This window comes from Daldinia loculata (genome assembly GCF_022478755.1).
Source record: "Daldinia loculata strain CBS 113971 unplaced genomic scaffold F4817scaffold_96, whole genome shotgun sequence".
In the NCBI taxonomy this organism is placed as follows: domain Eukaryota; kingdom Fungi; phylum Ascomycota; class Sordariomycetes; order Xylariales; family Hypoxylaceae; genus Daldinia; species Daldinia loculata.
In genome coordinates, this window is record NW_026054950.1 from 81394 (window position 1) to 100668 (window position 19275).

General features: G+C 44.7%; 2 protein-coding genes and 1 non-coding gene across 3 annotated transcripts; 1 reads left to right on the plus strand and 2 right to left on the minus strand.

The window, feature by feature from the left end:
- Positions 1 to 4: 4 nt before the first annotated feature.
- F4817DRAFT_321064 (uncharacterized protein) lies at positions 5 to 12752 on the minus strand (the record flags this gene model as incomplete). The annotated part of the gene is made up of 10 exons (XM_049301248.1): positions 5 to 99; positions 155 to 499; positions 553 to 4281; positions 4379 to 4546; positions 4628 to 4687; positions 4737 to 5291; positions 5342 to 8141; positions 8195 to 8667; positions 8721 to 12648; positions 12705 to 12752. 10 exons carry the CDS (start codon positions 12750 to 12752, stop codon positions 5 to 7), a joined length of 12201 nt encoding a protein of 4066 aa, XP_049153939.1.
- Positions 12753 to 14597: 1845 nt separating this feature from the next.
- Positions 14598 to 14725, plus strand: F4817DRAFT_t152. Its single transcript has one exon. It is a non-coding gene; the product is annotated as a tRNA-Ala (tRNA).
- A 40-nt stretch (positions 14726 to 14765) lies between these two features.
- On the minus strand, positions 14766 to 16833 carry F4817DRAFT_353646 (beta-lactamase/transpeptidase-like protein). The gene is made up of 2 exons (XM_049305402.1): positions 16036 to 16833; positions 14766 to 15982 (listed from the first exon to the last, which is right to left on the minus strand). Exons 1-2 carry the CDS (start codon positions 16383 to 16385, stop codon positions 15130 to 15132), a joined length of 1203 nt encoding a protein of 400 aa, XP_049153940.1. The 5' UTR covers positions 16386 to 16833; the 3' UTR covers positions 14766 to 15129.
- Positions 16834 to 19275: the final 2442 nt, after the last annotated feature.

Here is a 19275-nt window from a genome sequence, read left to right on the forward strand (position 1 = left end):
TCCTTTAGGCGAAGCCGAAGTAGTCACTACCAGCTGTGATGGCCTTGAGCACCTGCTTACGGAGAATGTCGTAGCTCTCATACTCAGGAATATCGAGCTCTGCGTAGCTGTTAGTAAATCATATCATGCCGAGAACAAACAGGACAATACTTACGGTTAAAGCACGTGTGAGAGCTTGGCAGACGGTCCTTGTTCCCGTAGTCGCGATGGATGTTGAATCGATTGACTCCGTTCATACCCTCGAGCTCCTTGAAGCCATTAAGAGGCACTTTACTGGTTCCCGTGACGAACTGTAGGAGCTTCGCGCGTTCCTCCTTATCGAACGACCGGACTGCGCGCCAGAACCACTGGATCTGCGGGGAGGATGGCGAGTAGTTGTGATATTCCGTGTTGCTCTTCCAGTCATCTATATCAACGTCCGGTAGACCAGAGATCAACAGCTCTAATTCCTGCTCGTTGAAGATAGATATGAGTTCAGCGGGGATGATTTCGTGGAAGCCTGTTCATAGGTTAGTCTAAGTTTCGGAAATGTCGAGGGAATTTGTATCTTACCTTTCAGGAAATTCTCCATCTGGTCCTTGACGGACGTTAGTAGCTTGTGTTCAACTACTAGGCGCACATATTCGTGCTTGTTATCTTCCGTCACAGGCACGTTGCGGCCGTGTTCTATGAGGTCGTGGATCCTGGTAACACCGAACTCATCATCCTCAACCGAGAACGTCTCAGTGATAATATCAGTGATGTCGTTGTTCAGCATCCAGGAGAGTGATTTGTAGTAATCCGGATCAAAGGACTCCATATCCTTGACCGAGACCGGCTTTCCTAGGATTCGTTTGTAGACCGCACGGCTGAAATAGCAATCAAGTAGACGGCCCTCGTATAAGGCCTTGCCGATGATTCTCCCGATGAACTTAAAAAACATGAGATGCTCATCGTTTATGCCACTGAGCTTGTTGGGGTGGAAGGTCGTTCGGTCGCTTGAAACAGGCACGAATAGGGCATAGTTGGCGTCGAACATCTGTCGTGCGAGAACCTGGAACCATTCCCTGGTGACACCGCCGGCATCTACGCCCTCTTCGCCGTGGAATCTAATGCTCAGCTTTCCGAACTTCATCTCCTCGCCTGTCTTGAAGTATAGTGACTTGAAAGAGTCGTGGAAAACGTGCTCTCGGCGAACTTGTAGCTGTAATAACGGATGTGGCCGCTGACTGACGTGCTGTTTATTGTGAACGCTGCGGTTGAACCAACTGCGCTTATTATCGAACTCCAGGACTTTAGGATTCTTGACAAGGTGCGAGAAGGTGCCTTTCATAAGGGATGGATTGTTGCGAACAAGTTCGTTCAGGATCCGACGATGCTCTTCCGTGAATGTGAAGAATAGACCTGCCAAATGCGACTCCGGCTGCGGGCTCGTAAGAACCAGGTCCTTGCTTGCCTGGGACGACTCATTTTGGGTAGTATCCTTGCAGACAACCATGAGGGCCTCAATCAAGGGAAGAAGAATAGTAGCTACGTTGAGCAGGCTATCGCGTTGACGAATTGCGCTCAGGCAGGCGCTCAGCTTCTCCCATAAGGCGTTGAAGGTTGAGTTGCGGTAGAGAGTAGCGAGTAAATCTTGCTTCTTAGTATTATCAGAATCAGAACCTTCTGTTGCATCCGACTTTTTCTGTGCGAATAAGTGATCGAGAGCTGTCAGCACTCGAAGAAGTTTGTTCTGGTCGGAAGCACCAGGAGAGAACTTGGCCAAAGCGACTCCCTGGATCTCAGTGCCTGAAGCAGCGTTCTGAATATGTGGTAATAGCTCGTCTAGGTGAACGACGATCTTCTCGCTTAAGAGCTGGGCCTGACGAGCGAGCTCCTCGCCAAATACCAGCATTGCCCCGGGAATCACGGACAGATTCTTGATAGTTGATAGGGTCTCCTTGAAAGTTTTCGAACTACACTCTCGAGCCACAAAGATCTTAATAATAAGAGTTAGGTTGTGTACTGGGATAACGGGCGGGTGTAGCTGCTTAATTCGCTTAAGCATCGCTTGCTTTTCTAGCGCCTTGGATGATTCGGCATCAGCAGCCGAGGTGGCAGAGGGCTCATTTTCCTCAGTAGGGCTACCTGCGGCATGTTCCCCCGCTTGCTCCGACGTGCTTGCGTTGTTCTGTTCTGTAGCCTCTGTGTTATCGGTTGCCGCGATCGTAGGGTCTACAGGCGCGGTTGTTCCGGGCTCTGCCGCGTTTGCGGCTTGGGTATCGATTTTTTTGATGGCTTCTGCGGCTTCTTTTTGTTTGCGATCCAGGGCGAGTAGTGGGCCCGTCACTCGGCTTAATAGTTGCGACAAGCTATCCATGATAGAAGAACTTTCCATGACAAGATCGCGATCGAGGAGAGCAAGCAACGAGTTGATGGCATACTTGTTAGCTTTCACATCTTTAGCTTTTCCTTTGCGGCTGAGACTACGTTTGATAGCAGTAGTGCTAACCCCTTCGTGCTCGGTGAGGAAGAGAGAAGGCACGTGGATATTCTGATCCGCAAGGTAGCATAATAGATCAAGACATTGCTGGACAATCAAGAGCGGTGATGTCTCCGAGCTCGTCTGGACGGAACCGGCGTTGCTGATATTTGTGAATGTACGTTTTAGACTTTGGGGGGTTTGAGTCTTAGTGTCGACTTCTTTAGGCTGCTTCGCTTTGATAGAGAGCGACGCAAAACTTCGTTCGACGGCGTCTACATCGGTTGAGCCTTCCTGCAAGATCTTAAGTAAATTGCTAACGACATCAAATCGGGTTTGTCGGTTTTCGCAGACATCCTTAAACAATGATTTCAAAGAAGTCTCTAGAGACCCGCCCTTCATATTGATGAACATTAGACGAAGTAAAGTATAAACGCCTGGTTTATCTAGCATTTGCACTACTGTTCTTCGGTGAGGCTTGTCTCCTTCAGTTGTTCCACTGGGTTGAGCACCATCTCGTGGCCGGCTGGTGCCAGAAGACGGTCTATCATGGTGGGCAATAGGGTTGGAAGACCGGACTAGTCGGCGTGCTTGAGCTGCGAGATCGGGCGGCAAAGAGTCGATAATATCTGCGCCTTGATCCATGAGAACTTGCTCTCGAAGCGCGGGTGGGAACGTCATCAATATACTGGCGGTATCCATGTCCTGAGCTTCGGCCGTTTGGCCAGAAATGGCTGTCTGGCGTCGCATCTCCTCTCGTTCTCGTCGGCGCTGTTCTGCCCGCTCCTGCTGAACAATCTCGATGCGGAGGTCATCTGGTAGAGCATCCAAGAACTCCTGGAATACCTCGGTCTGCTCCCCTGATCCTCCAGGTGCCTCTCGAGCTTCGGCTCTGCGTGAGCTAACTGTCTGAGCAATGACTTCTTCTCTGAATTCTTCAGGAAGTGCCTCCAGATAGTCGGGGTCAATACCCAACTCTGTAACATCCACTTGCTCGCCTCTAATTGTAGTGAATGCGCGCGGTTGGGTGGCGGCCGGTTCGTCTTCTGTTACAGCCGCTGGTACGTCAGATATCTCTACGCCTTCCATGGCTTCCGGCTCTTCGTGACCACCCTGCTCACCTTCCTGGGTAGTAGTCGTCTGGGATTGAGCTTGTGCAAATTCAGCCGCTGCTCGTTCACGTTCTTCGGCCTCCTGCTTCTCCCGAGCAGCTTTTTCCTCGGCCTCTTTAGCTTCCCGCGCTTTTCTCTCTTCCTCCTCACGCTTTTTGCGTTCCTCCTCTTGCTGTCGTTGACGCTCCGCTTCCTTGGCTTTGAGCTCCACCTCGTGTTGAATGGCTGGTGGTACAATATAGTAAAGAAGTGCTGGTACAAGGCGGTGAGACTTCTCCGTATATTGCATCCCGAAGATCATTTTGACTTCTTCCGTCCATCGGGTCATTGTTGATTCGGATGTGAACGAGGTTGCGTGGGTAGGCTCTTGGTACGTCTCCCTGCGATTGTCCGAGCGTGATTCGCGTGGTGTGCTAAATGGGAAATGTATGTCGTGTATGTCGCCACGTGGTCCCTGTGTTATCTGAAAATGAAAAGCTTGTCCATGGCGGTGTATCGAAGCGGGAAGGGACGCCACAAGGTCGTTGATGAGGGACATCGGACTGTCAATGTTACTACCTCCAAATAGACCTCCAGGGAATCCTAGTCGGACTAGGCCACCAAGGTGAGGCGGACGAGGAGATCCGTCTCTACCAGTCTCGTTGCCCCGGCGAAGTAGAGGATTTAACCCATCCTCGTTACTAGCAGGTCGTGGATCGTGTCGATTACGAAGAAAACCTCGCGGATCTATGTATGCGTTAGCGTATCAATACAATCTCAAAGGCGAAGGGAAGATAAGCTGTAGGGATGCGATATATGTATATGAGATGAGTTCTCGACGTACCACCGAAAGCCATTTCTCGAGATCCCATCATAAACGGGATAGGAGGGAAGGGACTGCGGGTGCCGTGTCGATGCCGATGATGGTGACCGAGAATAGCTCCATGTGGTTCTACCACAAGGGTATCCCAGCCCAAACTAGGGGGTCCAGCATCGCGAGGCGGTGCATCATCTTTGAAGAAAGGCAAATATTATCAGCCTCTTCTGGCTCTAGACTCATAGTGGGAATTGGGGAGAGGGGCAAATAACTTACTGGGGAAGTCATCCTCATATGCGTATTCATCCTCCATATCGTCTTCTTCTTCTTCGTCCTCTAGATTTAGGGTTAGTACATGATGTCGCAAATAGTATGGAACACCTACCATCTTCGTCGTCATCTTCCATGTAGCGTTCGTTGAGGGCATTAATCTCATCGGGATGCTCAAAGTTCTCCTCCTCGATAGCACGCATAATATTACCGAATCGGCCTAATCCATCGACATCGTCCAAGTCTCTCAGCTCAGCAGCTTCTTGGAGATCTTGAGCTTCTGCGTCGTAGTCAATCTCTTCTATGTCGTCGTCGTCATCGTCTTCTTCCTCATCATCTGTATCGCTCTCCCATCCTGAAACGCCATCATCCTCGAGCGGATTGCCCTCATCGTCAACAATTTCGATGCGGTCCTCTGTTTCATCCATGTCTTCAGAATCGAGATCATCGTCCTCGCTACCATCTTCATCATCTTCATCCATGTCATCATCTTCGTCGTCGTCATCGTCCATTGTGACTTCAATGACGCCATGGTCTCCTGATAGCCCCTCGATAGGACCCATGCCTTCGAGTTCCTCGTCGTCTCTTTCGCTAACGTCCTCTTCGCGATCTTCAGATTCATACCCCATGTCGTCGTCGTACTCGTCGTCGTACATCTCTTCATCGTCATCTACGCAAGTTAGCACAGTCAATTAATAATAAAGGAATATGAGCACATACCATCTTCCGAATCTTCTGAATAGTCCTCGTCTCGATCTCTGCCAGGTTCTAGCATACCAAGAGCTGAGTTTCGATAGAGATCCGGAGTCTCTTCTCGATCATCATCGATATCTGAGAGAGAGCTGGCCGAGAAGGTCTCCTCGTCGACATTCTCCTGGGTCGGTACGGTAGGGATGATGTTAGAGTGACTTAGATGAATAGCGGTGCTGGTCAAGATTCGCAACACGCGAAGAAGATACTTAATAGTTCGCTTCACGGGTGGAAAGGCGAGATCGATGTCGGCAATAGAGGATGTGAGCGCGGTAAGGTAGCCCTTTTCATACATAAGACGTCGAATTTGAGCCTGCGATCTTTCAACAGGATCATGAACATTTCGAGATGACGCGGGGGTATCCTTGTCCTTGTCGCCCATCATCAGATGCATAACTTCTGCTAAAGCTAGCATTTTTGCATATCGACTATCAAATGGTTCATTAGATGTGGCAGCATCCTTGTAGGATCTGAGCACCGTATCCAGTACGAACTTTCGCACAAACAGCAGATCCGGCTCGTCGTCATAATCATATTTGTCTCGGCCCTGCTCAACAGGCTTCTCTCCTGTCTTGCTTACGAGGGCGACTAGGAGGTTCAGTGTCTGTACGGATGTGGCGTATCTCTTCTTATACAAAATCGCATCCGCAGTGCTGTCCATGTGGCTCGAGTAGAGCAGATCATTGAGAAGATAATTCAAAACACTAGATCGAGGTTTGACAGGAGTATTCGCGAAAAGCGGCTGGCTTCTCTTGAAGTTGATAAACTCAACCTTCGTGCGGTTATAGCTCTGAAGTAGCTCTGCCAGACAATGTAAGAGGAAGCAGCGATAGATGAAGATAGGATGTTCTTCAGCCTTAAATGTAGGCTTGGCTTTCTTCTCTTTACTATCGGCCGTGCGACCTTCGGCTTCAGTAATTCCACTGGAGATCCCACCAGAAAGGGAAGCAGATGATGCTTGATCACCTGGCTTCTTGGCATCCTTAGGAGGCTGCACAGGCTCCTTGTCGTCTACTTCCTTGTAGTTTAGTAATTCACATAGTAAGAAATGGACAACGCCATCGGGGTTCTCGAGCACAGGACGTTTAGTATCCGGTTGGTGAGGCTTAGAAGCGTCTACCATCTGCTTATCTTCACCCTCGGTGGACGGTTTCACATCTTGGATAGTCAAATCCTCGGTAGCTCGGACAGTAGGTGCCACATCATCTTTCGGGGTATCCGATTTTGTTTCCTTGAGAACTATCGACTGCCCACGCCCGTGGCCGTTCTCTGAGGGAGACCATCGGCTCAACTTGACCGTCTCATCTGCGACCTGGATAAATAACCTCGGATCACGAAGCGCCAGCTGGGAAAAACTCCTGATAAAACCAGCCGCATCCATGGGTCGTGTATTTCGACCGGCGACAAAGTAAGCTCTGATTTCACTTCTCATTATTTGTTTGATAACTTCCTCGTCTTCAACGATATGCCGGAGAATTGTCAAAATATAAGACGCGATTCGAGTTTCGTTAAGACGCGCCGATCCAACGCCAGAGAGTTGCTTAGCGGTGACAAATAACCGCTGCAGATTCTTCTTGTCGCCAATTAGTCGTGCTATAGAACGATCACGAGTTAAAATGACCAAGATTCGTAGGACCGATACAGCCAACGACTCTTCCTTGCCAATCCGAGGTAATATCTCTAGTACTGAGCTCAGGAGCTTCTGGCGTTTATCTTCTTTCACGTTGAGATCCTTGGGAGTCCATTGTAGTGGTTCAATCGGTTCGGTCTCAGATGCTTGAATCTTCCATTTTATTTCTCCAGGCTGCTCATCGTCACTGAGGAGAATCTCAAAAATAAGGAGGACATAAGGTATCCAAGGGGAAAGTTCATCAGTAGATGGAGAAGTTGGGACTTCAAGGAACCGCAAGAACTCGCCCACATTACCCTTCAGTGTGTCAACGGTCGCTCGGAAGAAACTCTTGTCCTGGAGGAGAAGAGAAAGAAGGTGAGCATAAGCCGCAATGCTTCGCCCGTTATCCTTCAGATCATCGTCCCCTGCGAACGACATAAGAGCATTGATCAAGGTCTCCCCTATTTCTTGCCTCGAAGACAGATCATCGCCGGGGGTTCGTAGAATGATGGAGGAGATCAACTCGGAAACCTCGTATGTTGAGTCGGGGTGCGCTCTTATGACGTCTAGGCATCTATCAATAAGATTCTCGCGTAATTTGGCACGTTCTTCATCCAGATCCTCCTTAGCAACGACACCTCTCTTCGCAAGGTCTGCCTCAGTGTTCGCCTCCGCTGAAGGGCCCTGTGCAGGGGTGGTTGATGACGACGCTGCTCCATCATCATCCCGCGGAATCAGAGGAGGGACGGGTGTATCTCGGCCATTGTTGTTTGACAGAGTCACGACCTGCCCTAAATCGCCCAAGATGTCCTCGTCAAGTAAAATTCCGGACGGTATTTCGGGAGTTTGGTCTAAAACCATTGGGTCATCCTCGTTAGAAGCCTGCTCACTCGCCTGTACGAAGGCAGCGAGCTCATTGGGTACTGCGTTCTCCGGCAAATCCCGCTCAGGTATGGGATTCCGGGTGCCAGCAACGCCTGACTCGTGTACTCTGCAGTACTCGACGGCTAACTGCCGGCTACCATTGGCCCGATAAATGGCCTCTTGAGCAAGTTCTTCTGAACAGGCCGTGTCACTAATGACTTCTCTTACATGATCGGCGACAGTTGGCCAAGAAAATCGGAGCGACTTCGCCTGGAGATATGCTTGAGGGGTGTTCTGCAGAAATTAGCAATCAAATACAACAACAATTATGGAAACCAGTAACAGACCTTGTCCGAACGCTTATACGCATTGCTTTCAGAGTCGGCGAGGGAAATGGACTTCAGGATCAAGATAATCTTCGCAAGGATGGGGGCTGAGCCTTTCTCAACCAACGGCGACTCCCAGAGTTCTCTCATTACCGGCAGTATGGCCATCCGCAACTCAACCACCAAGTTCGGGGCAACTAGAGAATCAGCTCGTCTATCGCTGCTCCCAACGCCCCTTGGAAGGACATTAATCTGGCTCACAGAATCTGTGATGACCTTGCCATTAACTGCCATGATGTACAGATCTAAGATCTTCTTCATGCCGATAACAGCAAGTCGCGACATGGAAGAGTCCTCCCCATCTTTGTCCTCTTTGCAGATCTCATTCTTGAATGTACGCAGCATTGAGTTCAGGAGTTCCAGCCCGCCATATTTCTTGAATGCGATCAGGACGGGCGCGATTATCTGGTTTGCAGATTGCCGCTCCGAACGAGCTAAATAAATTAGTATTAGGCATATCAAGAAATTGAAATACAATGTCACTTACATTCTATCGTACGGTTTACCAGCATTTCATGAACGGCATGCAACATGATGATCCAATAGTGGAAGTCCTTGTAAGTCTTTTCACGATCCGGCAATTCAAATTGCTCCAATATTGCCTGTGCCAACTGCTCTGCTAGTTGCATGTGGTGGACTCGTAAGTATAGATCTCGTTCACGACGAGGTAACAGAGCCTTCCCTAGGGTCTGGAAAAGCGGGAACGTAGCAGGCATCAATGAATGCAACAAAAGACGGAGAGTTCTGTAATTCTGATAGCGCGGACTTGACTGTTCACTCTTGGAGGGGCCATCGTTGGAGCTGGTGGTCTTGGTTGTCGAGAGCTTCCACAGAGCGCTAGATGATAATACGTCTGGTAAGCTCGAGTCATCGGGCTCGGCGGTGATAACATTCCCACTACTCGACGCAGTGCCGCTATTAGATTGACCTTGTCGGTCCACAGAATGGCCTGTCTTTCTGGTCGACCAATGCTCAGGAACGCTGCTAGAAATAGCCTCCTCTTCTAAAATTACCGCGCGCAGTAAGGGGCCAAGAGACTTGATCAGGCGGCCATAGTAGTCGAAAACAACAACCGGTTGGAGTGTGACTGTCTGCGATCGCGAGGAAAAGGGGAAACACTGATAGAGCGTCTTTATGAGAGACTGGGTATTTAAGAGTGCCTTCGCTAGTTGAGTGCCACGAGAAAGCTTATCTGCAACGTCGTTGCTAGCCTGATCCGCTAGGTTCGTGTCTGCTTGAAGGAACGGCAAGAAGTACGAGCCTGGCTCTTGAGCTTGGGTAATCGGCTGAAGCACATCGACCTCGGCCTGAATCCTTTTTAATAGAGAAGGTAACCCGACAATCGGAGTTGCCTCGATCAGCTGGGATACAACCGACTGTAAATTTCGAGATGCTAGAGAATCCCCAAAGTCATGCGGGAGACTCGGTGAAGTACTAAGATCAAGAAGCAACTCTATCCCACCATTGTTGATCAGATTCATCTTGAGGTTCGTGTTACTAATATATTGGGACAAGAAGTTGGAAATTGCATAGATATAAGGCGTGATAGATGTATCAACCGTGGAACTGAATGATGTTGGTTCTTCATTTTCCGCTTGCTGCGCGATTGCATCAGCCATTTCAACATCAGCGTCATCCCCAGTAGTAACAGCCTTGTCTTTGCCTTTATCCAATACGGCCTCTTCAGATTCGCGCAATAGACCTTCATTTGCAATTACTTCTCGGCCTTTCGAATCTTTCACGAGAAGCTTGGCTCCCCATTGAGAATCCCTAGCCTTGACCTTGGCGAGATGGGCGACTCGAGCAACCATATCTAAAACGGCATTTGCTATAGCTGGTCTAAGTGAAGGGTGATGACGGGCAAGCTCATCGAACCCACTACCAACATTAGAGGCCACGCTCTCATCGGCCGCCATCACTCGGACGTGCTCGGGGCTCTCAAATATCTCGAAGTAGCTGTCGAATGCGCGAGACGCGACAACCATCTTCATGCCAACATTATTTAAAGAAATGGCATTCAAAACACCTGGCACGTTCGTGATGGGTTCGGAGTTTGGTAAAATACCACGGGCTAAACCATCCCGAGGGGCTTCTAACTGATCCAACGACGGAGGGTGCGGACGATTGTCGGGTTCAAGGAGATCAGGCGTCGAGCCATCCGAAGGCGATCCGGGGCTCTCATCCCGAGTTTCAGATGGGCCCGAGTCTGTCCCACCGGTTTGTTCTGCCTGCACTGGACGACCTGTCAGAGCTTGTAGATAGCTCTGGATCAAGCCCGCTTCAGAGATAGCGGCGAAGCTCGTAGGATCGTTGTTAAGGAAGTCGCTCAAAATAATGACGGCATTAGTCCACACTATAGACCCGAACTTCGTCATGTTCTCAATGATCTCGCGCATACTGCGAAGTAGTGCAGATTTATCGACGAGGTTCCTCAGTAGTCGATCAGTGTTTCCACCGAATGAAAAGGCATTGGACATCACATGGTGGATGAACTTCAGGATAAATTTTAGGTTCTGTTGCTGATAGAAAGGTATCTCGTAATCAACAACCTGAGAACGATGGGTAGCGGGTGTTCCCTTGCCCTCCGTGATGAGCTTCCCTGCGAGTTCAACTTCATGAGTAACTAGGTTGGTGATAGCATCAAGGCCACCGGCATGTATCAAGGTCTGGAATGAAGTCTGGACGTTGTACACCAGACTGTCTAAGAATCCTACCAAAGTGCCGTATGTGCGTTCTGCTATATTAGACCTAATGTTGAGGACTTCGACCATAATGTCCAGCAATCCAGCCGAGATAATCTCGGGCGTGTTACGGTTAGTATTGTTAGCCATGGCCATTGTGATATGAAGTGTAAGAGAGAACAGGTTGTCACGCCATTCGTCTTCCTCACTATACCGCTCTCCAGAATCGTCATTCTTCATCTCGTCGACGGCCTTCCTAATAACATACAGCAATACGCCGTGGTTCACAGTCGCGTTCAATGCGGAAAATATATCAGGCAGCTTGTTATGGAAACCGGAAATGGCTTCCAGGAGTGATAACGCGATCGACTGTAAATCGATAGGTACTACCGTAGCGCCATCGGCGGCGGGGTGAATCAGTTCCGCGAGCTGGTACACAAGCTGAAACCGTCGCGGCTCATCGTTATCCTGCCTAAGGACTTTCTCGATGAAGGTGGGCTCTATGTGAATATACGCCAGGTTTTGGATAGCCAACAAACGCGCTTTCAGTGCCTGTCGTCGAGATTCGACAGACCCCGTGAGAGCCTTGGCAACCCTGAGACGGTTCAAAAATTCGTACTTGGTCTCTTTCGGAAGGTCTGCTGGAGCCCTAGCGAGAAGTTGATAGATCGATGTCGAGCACACCGAGGCATGAGATATCTCCAAAGACTTCTGTCCAGGCGGAGAATTCTCATCCCGACCTACGGCTGGGGGCCGAGAGGCGGAGGATGGGCTGTCCTCCGATGCTCCCTGACGACTTGTACGGGGTGTAGACTGCGTTGCACCAGTTGTGCTACTTCGCCTCAGAGGCGTCGGCGTTGAAGGCACATTCGAGGTTGTAGCTCGATCAGGTAAGGACGGTTGCGTCGGCGCCTGAGAAACGTCGGAAGTAGGATAGTACGTGAGCTTAACGTCGCCCCAGCCACTCCAACGTGCTTGAGAACCCGAGGATTCGGTAGAATCCGCCTTCGCAAGAGCGCACAGGTCGTTTGCATACATAGTAGCTACATTTTTAGGGCTTCCGCCGTGAGTCTTATCCTTATTCTTGCTGGAACCCGGAGTGGAGAGGAGCGAAGGCTCTAGGGATTTAGAGAGGGGCGTCTTGACAAAGGGTTGTGCAAGTTGTAGCACACGGTCGAGATCTATGTTGTAATGGTTTGAGAGGAGAGATGGGTGTACTTGTCTGGCTGAAATCCCATGGATGCGTTTCACTGACGCCTGATAGCGCTGGGCCAGTTCCACGCCGACACGCAGAGTGGCACAGATGATGGCGAAGTCAGTACTGTTTAGAAGGTCGTTCAAGTGAGGACTGCTGCCGTAGATGCTGCGGTTTCCACAGTGATCCAGGAGCATCTGAGTGAACTTTAGGATAGCCACGATAAGGTCGACATCGCCATCCTTGCCATACCCCAACTCCGTTAACTTTTCTGGGTCGCTCCACTGTTCCTCGCCGTCGACTGAGCTAGATGCCAATAGAACTTCGCAACCAAAGTCTCTACTCTGGGGGCCCTCGTTCAACTTGTAAATGGAACAGAACGATTCCAGGAGCTCGTCGAAGCGATTCAGTAACGGGATCCAGTGATATAAATCACCTCTCGGGAAAGGCCATCGTGAAGGAAATGTCGCAAGGACGCTGGGTAGGAGAGGTAAGGGTGTGGAGGTCGCATTATTAACGAACTCCTGCAACCAAGGAGACTAGAGAAAAATCAGCGGACTGCATGGGAGAACAGATAATATGCAAGAGTACTTACCATAGTCTCCTTGTGCTTAGCTTGCATGGTCTTCGATATCTTTCCCATAGTGAAGGCCGGGGCGGCAGAGCCGCAAAGAATATGTCAGCTCCCCCTCCACTACTAAAATTTAGGTGATCGGCGACGACAATTTGACTCGCAGCGCGGGAGCGTCCAAAATAGCTTGGACGGCTCCTCCAGTATGGTGTCTCGAACTACTCGTCGGTGCACAAGGCGGGGTGACGGAGTGCAGGGCCTTGTGGGGTGTGTAAGTTGCAAGGTTGAGCCTCGTCTCGAATATCAGCCTTGTGGGTATCAAAAAAAGAGATTCGGTTGCAGAAACGGTCCGATGAATTCACGGCTGACTCGGGAGATGGAGAAATCGATGAAAGATAGGCTCCGGGTGTCGCAGAGATGCAGATTAAATAGTTGGATAGCAGGTGGACGGTGCGCGGATGAGGGGCGACTGATGATGGATGATGTGAGGTGTAGAGATATGATGTCCGGCACAGTTCTCAGGAAGCTGAATTTTAGATAGGTCCAAGCGGGTGCAGGCCGCTGTACCACAATTTTTTTCTAAGATCAAGAAGAACGTGCTAAGTCGTGTTAGCTTGGGATGAAGTAATATGATTCGCACCAAGTGCCTGGATATCTACTTGACTTGGTCGACGATGAGATGCAGGTTTGGCGGAGTCGAGTTGATAAAAAAGAAAAAATAGGACTAACTAGCTTAAGAGGTGTTTGAAAGTTCGCGGCTGATCGGCCACTGCCTTTTGCGTAATGATTGCACTTTGTGGGGGGGTGGCGCTTGCCGTAGCAGCAGTGATTGTAGGTAGGTACCTTAGAGGTAGGTGCCTGTGCAAGTGTAAGAGTGGGGTCGCGGCCGGCGGTATGATATTGTACCTTAGGTGTAACTACCTCCTACCTGAGGTCATCAGGTGCTTATAAAATAAGCTCGAGTACGTGCATTGCAAAACGCACTCTCAACCTTCAAGATGTATTATCTAGGTATCTACACGTGTTAGTACATACTGTGTTTACTGATACTCGCTGACAATTGAGAATCTCCATCTCACTACTTTGTTTTTCTCCTCTCTTTGTCATGGACCGCGTTCAGCGACAATTCAAACGAACATCCCCTCATGATCGATATGAGCCTATCAGAAAATGCATAGTCCCTACTATTGAGAGGTAGTATTATAGAGTCTAAAACAAAACCATTGATTCATCGTCAGCAGAATTTTTCAAAGGTCGCAGCCCAACGTCTAACAAGTCATAAGTCAATACTACATGTATTCTACATACTCGCATGTATTATACTGATGGGGACCATTGCTGCCCAGTGCACTCGTGGAGACCTTATTGAGTCCTAGTCGAATCGCCGGGGTAGTTTTTCTGGGTAAGGTATTTATTGCCCCATGTTACATGCACATTGCTTGGATATATTCAATTGAGATGTTGCTTCACAAGATTCCCTGGGTCCAAACCCCCTAGAGCATATTCCTTCCCGTCAGTTTTATCAATGACCGGAATACCTCGAACCAGATTATGAAACTATGAAACAATGCTAACCTAGACAATAGCTATCAACAGTACCTGTGTTATCACCTAGCAATTAGTGACACTCACATCCCGCATACGTAACCTACCCAGGTAGCAATATTAAGGCCATCCTACCTTCAAGAGACGAGTATAGGTAGGTTTATAGACATTATATAATACATATAGATTGGATTATCGACCCCGCCGTAGTCGTACATGGAGATCCGGTCCGGCATTGGTGTTAGAGCTGCTATTATCTGCATGTAAGTAAGATGTCTACACGTTAGCAGTGCCATGGTACAGCGTACAGCGTCAGACTAGATCCCCGCATTGTCCCTTGAGATAAGTTGAAAAAGATTACTGCCAATCACCGGGCTTGTGGTTTAGTGGTATAATACTCCCTTAGCACGTGATATTCAGATCGTGATTTTAAGATCAGTGATTTTGAGATTCTTTGTACAACTTGGGAGTGGTCCGGGGTTCGATTCCCCGCGAGTCCATCTCTGAGAGGTTAAATTCCTCTTGTACCACTCTTTTTTTCAATATTTTTGGTTCTATCCCACTTCCACGAATATAAATCTCACAACTTCATTCCGTCCACAACCTCAAAATTGGTTATAATTATTTGTGAAATACACATGTAATCAAGAACGTCTTATTCTAAAAACTTCGTCGACGACCTCAATTATCAAAACATGCAATGATTACGGACTTCCGAAATATCCGATGCAGGCAGTCAACCAGCCATGCAGTCAGCAAGACAAATAAACATATTATGCGAGTAATGAACCTCACCGCGGTAAAGTCAACGGCATTGATTGAACTACCTAATTCGCTTTGGATTACATAGAATTCGCTTTGGATTACATAGAGAAATGTCGGATTAGCCGAACAGCCAAACTACCTATTGCTTCTTAAATTCTTCATACTGCTCATAGACTGACAGCTCAAACTGCGCCATCAACTCGACAATCTTCGCGTCTCCCACCGGTATCAGGTTTGTGAACAACGCGCCACACAAGCCGCCTTTTCTATCAATCCACCAGATCAAATTCGGCATGCCACCCCAAGACATAGTCCCAGCCTGCCTTCTGCCAACTTCATCTTTAAGGCCGATCGCTCCGCCGAGTCCGTAATCCATCACCTGGTGGTCTATATCAAATGTGTTACTAATAGCTCGTCGGGACTCCTCGTCGGAATGGAGTATGTTGTTCAAGGTCTCCTTGCCCTCGGGTCCCAGCTGCGGCCGGAACATCTCCTCGACGAGTTCCTTGCTCAGGACCCGGCCGTCGTTTGCGCATAGGCTCTGTAGTATGTTCAGATAGCTATCCGCGGATCCCCAGCCCGCTGCTCCGCCGTACGCATCCTCCCTGTCCCCGTATTGGAAAAAGTAGCCCTCTGTCGTCGGATGTAGCTTTCCGTCCTTGTCCCTAAGAGTCATTCCCACCTTGCGCGACTTTGTCTCTGGCCTTGAATCAGGAGCAAAGGTTATATGATGCATGTTAAGCGGACTCCAGATGTTGGCCTTCATGTATTCCTCGAGGGACAGTCCGGAAAATCGCTCAACAAGTTTACCTGCCCAGTCTATGCTTGTGCCGTACTGCCAGCCTTTTCCAGGCTGGAAAACGAGCGGTCGCGAGAACTCGGTTACGATGTCCTTGGGAGGGCTCGCAGGAGGGCCTGTGAATTTCTCCAGCTGTTGGAGCTTGGGGGAAAACATTTCCATGGTAAGTCCACTGGAATGGGAGAGTAGTTTTCTTTATCCAGGAGTTAGTAATTATCAGCTGAGGTAAGGTCATAACACACTCACCTCAAAGTGACTGGCTCTTTTCTGTCTTCAAAAATGGGTTTCCCTTCCGCATCAAAATCCTTCAAAACCTTCAACGCGGCGACTTCCGGGAGCACCTTACCGACATCCTCATCTAAACCAATATGTCCTCGTTGGACTTGTTGCAAAGCTGCTACGGATGTCATGAGTTTCGAACAGGATGCCATCCACACAACACTGTCTGTCTTGAATGGCTCCCCGTGAGCCGTCTTGCCAAATGATTTCTCATATCTAAACTTCCCCGTGGCATCAGCAGCCACAAGGGCCACGCCCGGGATTTCGCCAGCCTGGTAGGCGGCCTCGAAGACAGCCTCGTGGGAGAACTTGGCCATTTGATACTCTATGTGGAGAAAGGGGTTTTATAAGTAGAGCGTATATATTAAGCTATCCTTGTGAGTTATTGAGACTAGTCGTGATCGATCAACGGGTTCCATTTTGGTTTCTATCGCAGCCTTATATATATTCAGAAAAACCAGTGTCTCTGTCTAGTCACCGTAACATCGCCGAGGAGCCACGGCGGCCAGGTGTGGATCCTTTAGGTAGCTATGAGGCTAGGTACAGGATGTGCTTATTAGCTTATCGAGATTTTATCAATTATTATCAATTACTTATTAATTTAGGTACTTAAAATTTTATCGAAACGCCTGCTCGCAAGCTTGCGGGCCGTTTCCACGTGCATGCTCGGTGATGATTCATCTGGCGTAGAATTATAGTGCCGATGCCTGGTGGGATTAGTGATGAACGGGCGAACTGGAGGCCGCGTCTATACTCGAATAGTATAATGGTCACTGGTGCAGCGCTAAGATCGGCCAGCTTTGAACTTCATGAACTCCCGGGAATAACTCACTCCGCAGCCCCTACGGAATATATCCGGTTTCAGATATAAGCAGTAGCCTACATGATTTTATTTATTTAAGCAGGAAGCCCTCTACTCCGGTATATATTATTTAAGCTAAAGCGAGTATTTCCCACTTGCAGTTCTATAGACTTTTTTTCCGAATGCTTAACCCAAAGGTTTTACTACTTCATAACTGTAAATCATTAACATCTTCAATAAGGTAATCTTTGATCCTAATCAGTGAGCATATTATATGTTGAAACCTTATAAAACATTCACCTGAATAGCTTCCTCAACTCAGTGCTAGCTCCGGTAGTTACCTGACATCAAGCGCTATCTAGATTGATCCAACCCATTGCTGAACTGATGCTATACAAGATGCGAGGAAGGACGAGGAAAGCAATTAGGCCGCCACCCGACTGCGAATATAAAGGATACGGGGCAGCTGGCGCATATTCACTAACTCCTTTGTTCTAGGGGTCTTGGTACCTAATGTAATAAGGGCTGTAAAGGATTTAAAATATAATTAAGATTATTAATAATTTTTTAGGGTCTTAAGGTCTTTAATTCTCTTTTTTTTTTTAAAAAGAAATTTTAATTTATTTATAAATAATTTAAAGTATATATTTTTTAGTTTAATTGAATTTTTATTAATATGTTAACTTTATTTATATATAATTATATGGTTTTATAATATTTTTTATTTAATAAATTTTAAAATAATTATTTTATATTTTTTATTAATTATTTTTTTTAATTAATAATTTTTTAATATTATTATTTATGTAATATTATTTCTTTTTTTTTTAAATTTATTTTTAAATTAAAGTTTTAAATAAAAAGTATAATTTTTTTTAATAAAGTTTAAAAGTTTATTAATTTTTTTAAATTTTATTAATAAAATGTTAAAATTATTTATTTAACACTTTTATTATTAAAGTAATTAAAAGGTTTTTAAGTTTAATATTTTTTGGTTAATTAATCTTTTTATTTAATTAAATATTTTATATTTTTTTAAGTTTATATAAAATTTTTAACTTTATTTATATAATATTTTTTAAATTTTATTAAGATTATTTTTTATAAAATTTAATTAAAATTAAATAATGTTTAATTATTAATGCAATAAAATTTAATAAATAAAGTATAAAATAAGTTATAAATTTTTTATTTTTTAAATAAATGAAATTTAATAACGGTAAAAAAAATTATTTTTTAAATTTTAAAAAGGTTTAATATTTTTTTATTTAGTTTTTTAATAAGTTATTTAATTTTAATATTTTTATTATTTAATATAATTAATTAATTTTTTTTAAATTTCGATATTTTTTTTTTTTTATTAATTTAATCTTTTATGTATTAATAATTTTTTTTTAAATATTGTTATATTTTGGTATAAATTTATTTTATTTAATATATATATAATTAATTGTTTAAATTTTAAAAAATATTAATAAATGGATTATAAATTATAAAATAAAAATTATAATTTATATAAAATGGTATTATATATAATAATATTAATTTTAAGTTATTATATATAAATTTTATTATTGGTAATAAATTTTTTTAATTAATTATTTTATAATTAATAAATGTTTAAAAGTAAATTTTAAAAGTTTAATTAAGTTGTTTTATTTAATTGTTAATTTAAAAATAAAAAGTTATATTTATTTATGGTTTAATATTTATAAATTTAAAAAAGTTTTATTATAAATAAATAATAAATTTAAAGTTTTGGTTAAAAATAATATTTAAGGGAATTTTATATAATTTTTAGTAAGATTTAATAAAAATTTTAATTAAATTTATAATTTTTTATTTTTATTTTAAAAAATATAAAATATATTATTTTGGTAAATAGGTTAATTATAATTTAAATAAAATTATAATTATTAAATAAAGGTAAATTAATGATAAAATTTATGGTAATAATATATTATGGTATATAATATAATTTTATAAATTAAAGTAAATTATATGGAATATATTGGTTTATTTTATTATATTAATATTTTAAATATTTTTTTATAAAATTTTATATAATGATTTTAATATTAAATTATTAAAAGTTTTATGTGATAAATTTTAAAGTTTTGTTTATTTTTATATATTTTATTATTAAAATATTATGTTTTAATTTTATAACTTTTTTTTAAAATATTTAAAGTATTTATAAGCATTTTTTTTTATATAAAAAATTATTTTATAATTTAAAATTATTATTTAGATTATTTTTTTTTTTTATATATAATAAGTTATTTTTTTTTATTTTTTTTATTTATTTTATAAATTTAAATAATTATTTTAAAATTAAAAAATTATTTAAATAATTTAATATAAAAATAATTATTATTAAATATATTATATTAAAATTAAATAAA

Bases quoted from the DNA above. Each gene is read 5' to 3' on its own strand.
- F4817DRAFT_353646 (XM_049305402.1), bottom strand. From the start codon at position 16,385: ATGGCCAAGTTCTCCCACGAGGCTGTCTTCGAGGCCGCCTACCAGGCT. The intron at 15,983-16,035 runs GTGAGTGTGTTA...TCCTGGATAAAG, and splicing joins AAAGAGCCAGTCACTTTGAG to AAAACTACTCTCCCATTCCA.